The following is a 13,980-nucleotide window of genomic DNA, read 5'->3' on the forward strand; positions in this document are numbered from 1 at the left end:
TCAACTAAAAAGAAACGGAGGAAGTATATTATACTGCCTTCGTTTTTTTTTTTTATTTATATCACTTTGCTTTTATGGGTTTTTTTTTTCTAAATGAATCATTTCTATATTTAGTAACTTTGTACTATATTTTATCATTTCTCTCTCCTACTTTAAATAGGGCTGTTCATCGGTCCAAGACCGGACTGGACCGAAGACCGGAAATTAGAATTTTAAGAACCGAAGACCAGACAGATTAAGCTAGGACCGAACCCGGACCGGACCGAAAGAATCGGTCCAAAACCCGGACCGGGCTGGGACCGATTTAAGAATTTTTTTAAAAAGATACTAAATTTTTTATAAAGTTTAGGAAAACACAAAAAAAGTATTGGAAAAACTATATTGTAACGTCTTTTTTTGTATGTTTAGTGCAAAAAAGCTTATAAAGTTAAAGTTTTCTAATCTTATTAAGGATAATTTTAACCATTATTTAAGGTTTCACACATATTTTTAATAAAAAAAATCGGTCCGGTCCAAAACTGGTTTTTATAGGGTTTTGGACCGGACCGGACCGAAGACCAGAAAAATGAATTTCAAGACCCGAAGACCAGACCGATTAATTCGGTCCGGTCCGGGGTGGTCTGGTCAATTTTTTCGGTCCGGACCGATTTATGAACACCCCTACTTTAAACCCTTTTTAAATTATTTTGATTTCTCTCTCTTCCATGGTCCCCGATTAAATGATAAAATTATCTAACATCTATCACATACTTTCTCCTTCATGGTTCTCATCTTACTTTTACTATAATAATTTATCACCCACTCACAATATTATATTACACTACTAAAACTTCGTGAATTCCCAATTGATGCAAATTTTTTTTAAAAAAGGGAGTAATATTCAGGGATTAAATAATGAGGAATTGAAGATAGTATCAAAGGTGACCCTATTAAAGATAAGGATTAAAAAATTGACATGCAAGAGAGAATTTGTTTCATGTGTGATATACTAATATGCTTAATACTTACCACCCGATTGATAGGTCATAGGCGATAGACTTGGCAAATGGGTCGTTCGGGTCGGGTCAATCAATATTTGGGTCGGGTTTAGGTTGGGTTAATTCGTGTTTCAGGTCAATGTTAGTTCGGGTCGAATTCGGCTTGAGTCAATTCAGGTTGAGTGGAGTTCGCAGATCGGGTCAGTTCAGGTCGAGTCGAGTTCACATTTCGGGTCAGGTCAATTTAGGTCGGGTCAGTCTTCGGGTCCAATTATCAGGTCAAGTTCAGGTTGAGTCAATTTTCGTCTATGTCGATTTAGAAATTTGACCAATAATATATTAAAATTATCAATAACTATAAAGTATAAAAATTAAATATTAATAATATATTCATTAGACACTTCCAACAGTACTATATACACACTATCATTGAATAAATGGTCAAAAAATCAAATTAGATAACGTGAATAGTGGAAAAAAAATTCAATGTAACACTTAAAAGAAGAAGCTAAGAGTAATGGTAATAATAACAATAGTAAAAACTAGTGTTCCTTATCAAATGGAATTCCTTATGAATTAAGAGTAATAAATTACACGCACATTTTAACAGTATCATACACACAATAATATACTGTTTAATTTATGTTATTTTCGACAAGTGTTTTTTCGGGTAAAGTAACAAAGTCCTAAATTAGTTAGGTCATTTTTAGTATTTGTTAATTTTGGATCGGGTCATTTCGGGTATTGTTTGGGTCGCTTCGAGTTTCGGGTCAATCAATTTGGGTCAAAATTAGGTCGGGTCACTTCGGGTTTTGGGTTTCCGGTCGCTTCGGGTATCGAGTCAATTTCAGATCGGGTCAATACGGGTATCGAGTCTATTTTGGGCCAGGTTAATTCGGGTCGGGTCAATTCGGGCATCGGGTCAACTCCACTTCGGGTCGGGTATGAGTCGGGTCAGCTATGTGTTCGGGTCGATTTCGGGTTTACATTTTTTGGTCACTTTTGGGTCACGGGTCGGGTCATTCAGGTCGGGTCAGGATTGTCAGCTCTAATAGGTGATAATGAAAGGTTTAAGGAGAGTGAATTATTAGACTTTGTGGGTAAAGGGACATGATATTGTAATTCATCATTGAACATGTGTTTTTCTTTAGTAATTTCAATTACCGCCCATGGCGCCCAAAACCACCTCTTGAAGTGGTAATAGAAAATGAAAATTTATGAAGAAATAGAGATGCTTTGGAGTGAACTAGCAATACCATGGGTATCGTAGTGGACTTCTCTTACAAAATTACATACAATTACATTCCCATATCTACCGCCTATGAAATAAGGTCTTACAATTTTTATGACTAATATTGCATATGTTATTATAATATAATAACGCAAAAGCTAATGAATGCCCTGAGGGCGTTGGATAAAATAACTAAAAGTAGAAATATTAACTTCAAATAAACATTAATTATACCGATTGACGCGTGATTTTGGCATGCATTTCCATATCAATACCATTTTAAGTACTATTTTAAAGGGTTATCAAGCGCCCTGGGGACGTTTGTTAGCAAGATCCATATAATAGTCATTCTATCATTCATTGTTTCCTTTGATCAGTGTTTTCAGTCATAAACATGTTTCAGCTTTACCTTGTGTAAATTTCAACTACTCAGGTATATATGAAATTGTTCCGCGTTTTGGTCCTTAATGAAGTGTCTGAGTGTTTGTGCTAGTGGTAGAAAGTACTCCATAATATAATATGTTGCTGTATGTAGTCTTTGTGCTTTTTTAAAATTAGGAATTTAATTTAATTTGTAAAGGTACAGTTATGCAATTCACTGCTGATACTAGAATTCTGGAAGTTGCAATATTCCTTTGTTGCAGTGTAACAAGAAAAATCCATTGTTGGATTTGATCTATGATGTAGAATTTATATAGTTGACAATAAGATAACGATGCAGGATTAATGGAGTTATGTTTTTCCTTCAAACTCATGTTGCAGGTTGAGACTGTTTTCCATGAATTTGGTCATGCACTTCAACATATGCTTACCAGGTATGTCTCTAATTCTCTTTTTCATTTCTGAGTGTTATTCTTTTATTGAGGCTGTTTGGACTTTTGGTTATAGCTACTATATATCTATATGTATTGTTGCGCCAGGTTGGATTCTAACACATTGGTTGCCTATTTGTCTAGTAAATATTGATTAGATTGGAACAAAAATTTGGTTACAGGCAGGATGAGGGTCTTGTAGCTGGTATTCGAGGTATTGAGTGGGATGCGGTTGAACTTCCTTCTCAATTCATGGAGAACTGGTGCTACCATAGGTAAATTATTGGATAGATCTCTTTGGTATGTGCTTCATTTATCACTACCAAAACCTGGCTAAGAATCTTGTGGGTTGCTGCAGAGACACTTTGTTGGGCATTGCAAAACACTACGAAACTGGGGAGACTCTTCCTGAAGAAGTTTTCAAGAAAATCCTTGCAGCTAGGACCTTTCGTGCTGGTTCTTTGAGCCTTCGTCAGGTTAGCTTTGGTTTATATTTCTGTCTTTTTATGCTTCGAGTATTACTAATATTATAATATATTATGATCAGTTTGTCGGTTTTGCTTCATTAGCAAAGCCTATTTGATTTATTCTAATTTTCAAGAGCTGCTCTATGGTATCTTACTTGCTTAATTCCTATTTGTTCTGGATCTAAGTTTATTTCCAGATTTGTGAAGTGATTTATCGAGTCTAACTTTCAAAGATAAAGGATTTCTCTTGCTTTACTCCTTTTTTTTTTTTTTTGCATTTCTCTCTTGGTTGAGCTCTGTGCCTCTGTTATTGAGGTTTTGCACCTTTGTATGATGGCTATAACAGTTTTAAAATAAATTTAAGTTACTTGACGTGACAGAAGTAGGGAATGACTCCCTAGAAAATTATCTAGCTATGGCCTATGGGAACAAAGTGACTGAAAGTTGCTGTAAGTGTTCTATAGACTTGACCAACGTTACAAGGAACGCGGTACCGTGCCACGAATCGCGAACTGATTCGTGCGAACCGGAACGCGGAACAAGTCGCTGGTGGTCACGAACCAGAACGCTGAAGGTGGCGACTCCTAGTTGTGGCTGATCAAAGACGGTTGTTCTTCCTCTGCAACTTCTTATGGGTTGTTTTCTGACATTTGCACTGCAATATTCTCTCTCTTCCTTTTTTCATGTGCATTTGCTTATTTAATTTCTGAAATTTTCTGACTTTTTTTCTCTCTCCTCTCTCATGTTTTACATAGCAATAACAGTTTACTAGGTGGCGGCTAGGGTTTTGTTTCAACTGGTGAATGGGCTTAAACCTCTATCAACCACTAGGCCTTTTTTTTAATGAGCAACTTGGCCTTTTTATTTTATATACTCTAATTTTTTAGCAATCCACTCACCTAAATACATATTTTATTGAGGAGTTATTATATACTTGTATTTATTTTAATTTCTAATATAAAATCTATTAATAAAAATCACCTATAATTTTTTTACTACGTATTAATTTACTATTTCGTACCCAATCGTACCGGATTCACCACGGGTAGCATTCCGCGTATTCGTTTCCGTATCACGTTTTGAATCGAATCCCGTCCCTTGTAACATTGGACTTGCCCTTTTAACCCCACTCCCCAGCAAGGAAATGTATATTGTGCCTTTTTAGCTACCGAGTCTAGTCTTCCCTACACAAACGCCTTATGAATATATTTGATTGGGTGAGATGTTATTATCCTCTGGTTATTTCTAATTATAGCTATATAGGCCCTTAGGCTTTGACATTGGAATTCTGAAATATGAAACTTCCATGTATATCAGGTGCTTACCAGTAAGTTGCAGCATAATCCTTAATAAATGATAAAGATATTAGTGGTTTGACTAGCTTATTAGATTGGTAATGAACTAATTTATTAAGTTGTGATTTGGGAGCCGATGATCCTATCCGTAACGTGTTGGATTGAAAGAGAGTTGGGTGGCATTTGATTGAGTAGAGGGGTTTTGGAATTTGTTTTGAATTAGGGAAGGTTTGGAGGGTTGTATCGAATGGGTTACGCCACTAAAAATGCGCCAATAATTCATAAATGTCTTTCATACACTCATCTACAAATTTGATGATATTTTGGTCTTCGAAATTTTGCTAGAATAAGATCAAACAGAGAATTTTAAGCTTAAAACAGAGGAATGAAGTCACCAAAATTGATATATTGGATTGCAGGTCAGAGACTCAGAGTAACCCACAAACCAATTGCCTTCTTTCGAGAGGAACTCTCCCAGGGAATATTTTTTTGTTTCAAATTTCTAATGCCTTCCCCTTACTACAACTCCTCTATTTATTAAAAGGATGGCTAACAAACTCATCCCAAAACAACTCAGCACGCAAAGCTAGGAGAATAACAACCAAATAACTAACTTTCCAGAATTACTAATCTGCCCCTTCTAGAGCTGACTTCAGCAACTAAATTACAGCTCATTACCCAATTCCAGGCTTCATCTTGGGCCTTCTTCTAGCATAAGTGAAGCGTACTTTAGGTCTGGGGTATCCGCAATCTGGAGTCGAATCGGCAAGAATTGTGGGTGTAGGTTGGGTTTCGACCACCGCCAGATCTCCGGCATCCTCCTAATCTCCCTCGTCATCATCTACGGTAAGGAGTACACTTAATTCACGGCGTCAGCAACGATGCTTCAAATTCCACTTCTCTTCACATTGGAAGCAAAGCCGTAACTCCCTCTTTTGTGGAAGCTCCTTCTCCGATAGCCTTCGAATTTTGCCGGTGGTTCGATGGGTAGGGTTGGTTGTGTTTCGATTAGGCTGGGAAGTGTTTGTGGTGGAGTTTTGGTTCGGGTTTTGGTTTGTGTTTGAAGCTGGGGTATAGGTGTTAATTCATTAGGTTGGGTAAGGTGGTCTCCAAGTGGTTGGGCCGGTTGGGTTTTTTGTTTTGGGCTTAACTTCGTCTTTTCTTCAATCCGCATCGAGAGATACATAGCCAGATCTAAGGAGGCCTTTAGATTCACACATCAGCATGAATTTTATCTTTCAAGCCATTGATGTATTGCCCCATCACAATCTCCTCCGGTAGACCGGTACTCCATCAATGGGGCCCAACAACTCTATGAAACGACGGCGGTAATCGGCCACCGTTCCCTGGCCACTGCTCATGTAGGGTTATGGTGGCGATCGAATAAAATTGCCATAGCAACCACTTCAACACCTCCCAGTTTCTCAAAGGGGTCCTTCTCTTTTCCCGTTGATACCATAATAAGGTGATGCCATCGAGTGCAACAATGGCAGCTTCAAGTTGATCCTCTTCACTCAAACGATAAAGTGAAAATATCGTTCAGCTCTGAGAATCCTACCATCTGGGTTAGTTCCATCGAAAATCGGTCACTCGAGTTTTCTCGACTTCCAATTTGATTGCCCACCATGGAACACCCCTTCTTCATCCTCATATCCAGCTATAAGTGAGTTTCCTCTAACACCACTCAGGCCAAACCATCGTTGTGCACCCTAATACCCTTTGGGTTGGAGTCCCTAACTGATTGTTGAGGGTGGCCATTGCTGCTGCAATTTCCTACGCCACCTTAGATGGTAGCTCTGATACCAATTTGCTAGACCACAAACGAATTGCCTTCTTTTGAGAGGAATGAATTTTCCCCTGTTACAAAATTTCTAATGCCTTCCCCTTACTACAGCTCCTTTATTTATTACAAGGATGACTAACAAACTCATCCTGAAACAATTCAGCACGCCCCTTCTAGAGCTGACTTCAGCAACTAATTTCCAGCTCATCACCCAATTCCAGGCTTCATCTTGGGATTTCTTCGAGCATAAGTGAAGTGTACTTCAGGTCTGGGCTAATCTCTTGCAAATTTCAAGCCTCAACCTGGGATGTCTAAAATGTACTCAACTACTCATGGTTGAGTATAATTATATGTGCTTATTCGAAATTGCTTGGTAGTTACATGCAGTGGTTCTCCATTGAAATTTCTCTCTTAATTTTTTAATTTTTTTGTTCTAACCATTCCCACTTGTATATTATTTTACTCTTTTGTCTAAAACTCCCCGCACACCCCAATGAGGCACTAAAAAAAACGGAGGGAGTTTTATAGAACTGAACTTACATTTTGTTAAATTGAACTTGTTTTTGCTAAATTGAACTTATTTTTATAGAATTGATATTATTTTTACTTATATTTTAATAAGGTTAATAAGGTAAAAGATTTAGGGCCTTAGTAAGTAGTAGGTTTTATTACAATTTATTAGTAATGGAATAATATTATTCACATACTATTATTTATATGACATAAGAGTCAAACAATATGCATTTTTTTTTTTTTTTTTTTGGTGTGTGTGTGTGTGTGTGCGGTCTCCCATTTATAACTTTGACAATTAATACCTCTAATTTCATATTAGTAAAAAAAATGAAAATATAATATTATGAAAATACAAATTGGAACAAATTTAACAATAATTCACATGATAATTTTTTTAAGGTCAAAGTTTTATAAATTTGATTTTATGAATAATAAATTGGAAGATAAAAAAAATGATGGAGAGAGTACATATCATATGTTACGTTATTATCAAATTTGGTTTTTTTTTTCTTAAAAGTTAAAGTGGAAATAAATGTCATTATCAAATTAATATAGTTGAAGCAAAGAAAAATTAGAATGATAATATTATTGGAATCCTTGATAATACTCCTTCCATCTCTTAATTACATGTCCATTTGGGTTTTTTTTCACAGATATTAGGAAATTGGAGATTCCTTAACTCTCATGATTGTAAATTTGTAAGTACAATTATGCATGTGGAATTGAGGAGAAAGATAGAGAAAGACAAAAAAGTGGTTGGGAATTAATGAAGAACTGTCGAAAGGCATCAATAGTACAAAAAAAAAAGGACGCCAACTCAGCAAATAAATAAGGAGATGGGAGGAATTAAACAAATTTAATGAGGGTAATATTGTCAAAAAGAACAACATTTAAATAGATTGATTCTCAAATAGGTAAAATATTTTGGGCTCCCCTAAAAGGAATACAAACACGTAATTAAGAGACAAATGGACATGGGAGTAATATTACCTTAATTTTATAAATCTTTATTCTATTTTTTATACTTGCATTGGATCTTTTTGGCACGATATTTGAGAAAGTGATTAGGAAAGGTAAACAAACGAATTAAGTAAGAAAATTTCAAATTTAACAACATAACAGTTTTTTTTCCTATCAATGGTAAAAAAAGAGGTGTCATTTCTGGTTTTGCTTTTATTTTATAATTATTGATTCTGAGTTTGAATAATTTTGGTTTATTGCGTCTTTATTTCCAGTTCTTGTGCCTAGAGCTCTACTATTTGATTTAGCAGTCAATTTTCTAAAGCAATTAATCCAAGTTGAAAATTTATCAGAAATGCTGTACTTTCATGTTCAGTTAAGGTTTGCTTCATTGGATTTGGAGTTGCATACACGGTATATTCCTGGAGGCTCAGAATCCATTTATGATGTTGATCAAAGAATTAGCAAGAGAACACAAGTTATTCCACCTTTACCTGAAGATCGATTCCTCTGTGGTTTCAGCCATATATTTGCAGGTTCATATCTGTTCTGTGAAATGTCAGTGTGGTCTGGTGGAATGTAAAAGTCATTTAACTAAAATTCTTCTTTTGGCTGATAGGTGGATATGCTGCTGGATACTACAGTTACAAGGTAATCTTCCCATTTCTAAGCATTGGGCAAAGTATTGTATTCACTCTGTGCACACTTGTTTAGCACTTTTCATTGTGCATCTGACTGCTAGTATCCATTACCTAATTATATTTTTTGGGCCCACATTACATGGGTTGAAAAAATAGATGCCTAATAAACAATATCCCACATAATAATACTTGTTTTTCTGCGCACAATAATACTTGGGTTGAAAAAATAGATACCTAATAAAGAAAATTCCCATATGATAATATTTGTTCATATGAACATGATGCTTGCATGAAAATAAGCATATATGACAATTTATAGTACGCTCTTTTTTATTTTGAAAGGCGTTAGAATAATCGACTCTATAGGAAATATTTTGATTAGGGTGAGTAAAATAAACCAATGATGCCCAGTAATTTTAGATAAATGTAAAGATAATAATATAGATTTACACAATTGACATTTTTATAAATAGCTTATGGAATGGGGATGGTCCTATCTTAGACGTTGTCTTCCATTCTTGAAACCAAAAGAAACATCAAAATTTGTTAGAAATTTTAACTATTACTTACACTCCTTGATCGAATGTTATGTGTAGATGTCTTTTTAGATTTGACTTATTCCCCTTTTTATTGCTATTCATTTGTATTTTTAATATCTTGTGAGTATTATATGTACCGTCTGAGGTGGATTAACCTTAATCTTTTACTTCCTTCGTTTTTTATTAGTTGAAACATATTCATTTTTGGGAAGTTTTTCTAGTTGACACGTTTCTATTTAGGTAAGCTTTGTATTTCAATTTTACCCCTTTCTCCCCTCTCCACATTAGACCCACTCTCTCTATCTCTATTCTATACCCCATCTTTGTCACAAGCACCACCATGGACATCTTTATAATTTCTCTACCTTCTCTTACAGCCACCACAATTCCATATTTTAACTCCTTAACCTACAGTTTTCTCTGTCATCTGATTCCCCTCTGTTCTTACAATCGATGTGGCTTGATGGGGTCTTATTAGCCATCTCTTATCCTCCATATCGGTTTTGAGCTATGGATTTGAGAATTATAAGATTTTGATGAGGATGTCGCCAGAGAAACCTTCATTGACGAGAGAAATTTTAGATTTCACCTTTAATTGGGTTTTGTGTATTATGGGAGGCTTCATTCGAATGTAAAATAGGTTCCCATCTCCTTGGCCAAAGGTTTCTAGAAGGAGAAAGGGCTGAAAAATATGAGGTTTGGTGGGTGCGAAGGTGGTTGTGGGGTTAAGGAGTGCAGGAAGGGGAGGTGTGGTGCCATGGTGGGCCTGGTTGCTGGTGTTTTTAGATGTGGAGAAGGGTAGTTGTATTTGAAGGCAGTGTATTGGGGTGTGTAATTAACTTGTAGTGTAAGGGTATTTGTGTATCTTTTTTTTTTCCTCTCACTTCTCAATTTGTGTGCCAAAACCAAACGTGCAATTAATAAAAAACAGAGGAAGTATATAGGAAGATCCCGCATTGTACTTCTGACTCTTATATACTTCAATATTTCACTTCACCTTAGAAGTTCTCTTATAGTGATTTTATTTTTATATACTTCTGCTAATTCTTAATACATGGAAGATTACATCCTCTTTTTTCAGAATTTGACTATTAGTAAGCAACTATCACCTAGAACCCATTTTACAAGAATACTTTTGCTTGTTAAGTCTGATGGTTTGGCAAAATGATGATGCTCTCTATATATATCACATCACGGCTCGACCAAGTTACTGAGTTTGAGCTTTGCACAATGGTGATGTGAAGATTAAAGTCTATTTTAAGGATCATGCAAGAGTTTAGGAAATTGTAGTAGTAAGAAACTCAAAGGAACAACCTTTGTCCTAAGGAAAAATATGTATTGTGTGAGTTTCTGACTATTTTTGTACATGTGTCAAGATAAACTTTGGATTCCTATTTAAATTGTTCCGAAAAAAAGCTTTTAAAATAATATGTCTTTTTCTAAGTATTATTTTTATCATGTTTTGTATTTTGTTTTATGAGCTACTTTGAGAAAATTAGTTGAGACTTACTTGCTTGGTGACCTAGGAACCGTGATTCATTCAACTAATTGAGTTGTAGAATCAATCATGTCCTTGACTTGTGAATCATTGGAGGTTGACAATTGACATTTATCTTTGAGGTTAATCTTTGAACATTTGTAACATGTGTAATACAACAGCTAAGTTGTAGAAATAACATGTCAAGAAATTTCTTTTAAAGATAGATCCAATATACTACTCCCGCTTCAAATTACTCGCAACAAACATGCTGCGCGTTTACTCTTAGGCAAAAGATCTTAAATGTAGCTATTAAAATATAAGAGCATATACTTAAGTATTAATTAAACCCAAAAAAAATAAAAAACAAATTTAACAAAAATTAAAATAATTAACGCACCACCACCAACAGCACTAAAACCACCCACGACCTCCACCTCCTGCACCGAAACCACTCACGACCTCCACCACCAGCACCGAAACCACCCACCACCATTACCAACGAAACCACCCACAACCCATTCGAACAAAACACCGAACCAACCACCACAAGCCGCACAAAACATCGACCAAACCCACGAACCTACCAACCCACAAACCACCACAAATCTGGAAAACCCACAAAACCACGAAAACCCTTAGAACCCACCAAGCCAGTGAACCCGCGAACCCACCAAGCCAGCGAACCCACAAAACCTTGAGAATGGGGTTGGACGAGGAGAGAGAAACATAATGGGGATGAGGAAGAAGATGAAGAAATTTGATGATGAAGGAAGAGCAAAAAGTAATTAGGGATGAGGAAGAAAATGAATGGTGATGAAGGTGGTTGGATGATGAAGGTGACTGGGATGATGATGAATTAGATGGAAGGGGATTGATTTTGGTGGAAATAGTTAAGTTAATCTATGTTAGGTTTTAAGTTAACAAGATAAAACCAGTTTTTTAATTAGGGTGTTTAAAAAAAATAAGGGTAATTTTGTAAAATCACACAAAAAAACTTACTTAAAAAGGAAAGAAATCACTTTGTTGCGAGTAATGTGAAGCGGCCATTTTTGGCAGATGTTGCGAGTAACATGAAGCGGAAGTAGTATATAGTTTAAATACATAAATTCGTCGTTAGTGTTTACTTTTTAGATTACTATTGATCAAAGTTGATAAACTGACTTTACGTGTGAAAGGTTGCTATGGCATATTTTGCAAGGAGTGGGGTTTCCAATTTTATCCTAAACTATCTAATCAAAATTCCTTATTATTCCATGCTGACTTAAATCCGCAGCACTTGTTAGTATTGATTAGGAAGTACTTTGTATTTTACTAGCTTATATACATTGTTCGGTTGATATAGCTCCTACTGTCTGCATCATCATGCAAGTATATGTTGATATTTGCTTTACTTTGCTATTGATCAGCTAAACTAAACTAGAGTTAATTGTGCGTGATTTCAGTGGGCCGAAGTATTATCTGCTGATGCTTTTTCAGCATTTGAGGATGCTGGATTGGACGATGATGAGGTACGGAATCTTGAAATGAGAAGTAATTGTTAGATTGGTGCCCTCTTTTTCTCTCCGTTTTACATTTTACTGTGGTGATATTCATTAAGCTAAATTGCTCTCGTGTCTATTCTTGTGTTATAGATTCGCTATTTATGATTGGATCAATTCTGACTGGTTTTTTGTTAAATGTGATGTTTAATTATCTGAGTGTTGAGTCTTGTGACAAAAATGTGTTACTACTATTTGATTCATCAGGCCGTCGTAGAAACTGGACGCAGATTCCGAGAGACCATTCTTGCTCTTGGTGGTGGCAAAGCACCTTTGGAGGTAAAGCTGCATTTATGACAAGGATCTCAAACTTGTTTTGTTTTTTGTTTTAGCTCGTTCTTTAATCCTTTGTGCTACAATTCTTTTGGTTATCTTCCTGACAGGTGTTTGTAGAATTTCGTGGGCGTGAGCCATCTCCAGAACCACTTCTTCGTCACAATGGCTTATTATCAGTTCCTGCTACAGCGTGATCATGTGCTAGCCTGTTACCAGTTCCAGCTTCAACGTGACCATGCCCCTAGCCTGTTACCTTCCCGCTTCAACGTGAACTGCCTCGTCTCTCTTTTGGCAGGTTTGAAAATGTATGAGCAATTAGCTGTCGTGTTTAAGAATAAGTTTAGTATGTGGGCTGTGCTGCAAACTTTAACTATTCCTTTGTGATTACAGTTGAATTAACATCCTTCTGTCACATATTAGAGGGTACTTCCAACACAAGGATTATTTATTTTACCTTCAGAATTCTAAAGGTTCCCCTCTCTTGTAACTATTTCTTTTTTATTTTTTATTTTATATACTTCGTATATACTTGTTAGTTAATTTTAACCTTTACCAATGGCTTGTGTCGCTACATTTGGTATTTTATAGAAAAATGTCTAGGCATTGTTTGGTGGTACTTAAATCATAGGGAAAATACAGATTTTCGGAAAATTCAATAATGTGTAGTTGTCTGATTAACATAATAAAAAATTGTGAGAAGTTGAAATTAGAATTCCTAAAAACAGTTGAGGTTATAATATAACATAGGAAAGGTAATCATTGGGTTCGAGCTGGACCGAGGCAAAAAAAAAAGGCCATATTATGTGTCCAAACCTGGCCAAAATGACCGGGTAATGTGGGCCTTTTGAGCTATTTTTGGACCGGGCAGCTTGTTGGTGCAATTATATAAGGCTCGGTATTACCCCTTTTGACTTTTATGGATGCCAATCTTGGTTCAAATCCGAGCTACACTTGGAGAGGGATTTGGGAGGCTAGGTGGGTGGTTCAGAGAGGGGTGAGGTGGTATGTTGGTAATGGTGATAGCATTCGAGTGTGGTCTGATCCTTGGATTCCTGGGACTCAATCTCATAGAATCCTTTCTCCCCGTGGTAATGCTAGTAGTGATTTGTTGGTAAGTGATCTCATTGATGCCACAACTCGATCTTGGAAATCTGATTTAGTCTCACAACTATTCCTGCCATTTGAAAGAGACAGGATTCTAAGTATTCCTATAAGCTGCAGATTAAGTTACCCTCTGATCATCTCTGTTGGGATATTGAAAAAATGGTGAATACTCTGTGAAGTCGGCCTATAGAGCTCTGTTTGATGATGACTGGAAGAGCGAGGAAGAGACCTCGTCACCTGGTCATACTTTGTGGGGTAAGGTGTGGAATTTGAAGGTTCTTCCTTGTATTAAAATCTTTGCGTGGAGAGCAATGCAGAATGCAATCCCGATGCGGGCTGGTATCAATTGACAAATAAATGATTA

At 36.2% G+C, this 13,980-nt stretch overlaps 1 protein-coding gene across 1 annotated transcript in view; it reads left to right on the top strand.

The window, feature by feature from the left end:
• The window catches only part of LOC145638878 (putative cytosolic oligopeptidase A), a 29,915-nt gene extending 16,877 nt beyond the window's left edge, over positions 1 to 13,038 (top strand). Inside the window, exons 11-18 of the mRNA XM_081689936.1 lie at positions 2,971 to 3,023; positions 3,203 to 3,295; positions 3,379 to 3,496; positions 8,415 to 8,574; positions 8,658 to 8,689; positions 12,141 to 12,206; positions 12,444 to 12,515; positions 12,620 to 13,038. Coding sequence (XP_081546062.1) covers positions 2,971 to 3,023; positions 3,203 to 3,295; positions 3,379 to 3,496; positions 8,415 to 8,574; positions 8,658 to 8,689; positions 12,141 to 12,206; positions 12,444 to 12,515; positions 12,620 to 12,706 — 681 coding nt within the window. The 3' untranslated portion in view covers positions 12,707 to 13,038. The remainder of the gene's footprint in view (positions 1 to 2,970; positions 3,024 to 3,202; positions 3,296 to 3,378; positions 3,497 to 8,414; positions 8,575 to 8,657; positions 8,690 to 12,140; positions 12,207 to 12,443; positions 12,516 to 12,619) is intronic.
• Positions 13,039 to 13,980: the final 942 nt, after the last annotated feature.

This window comes from Chenopodium album, chromosome 1, assembly GCF_948465745.1.
Source record: "Chenopodium album chromosome 1, dcCheAlbu1.1, whole genome shotgun sequence".
Classification (NCBI taxonomy): Eukaryota; Viridiplantae; Streptophyta; class Magnoliopsida; order Caryophyllales; family Amaranthaceae; genus Chenopodium; species Chenopodium album.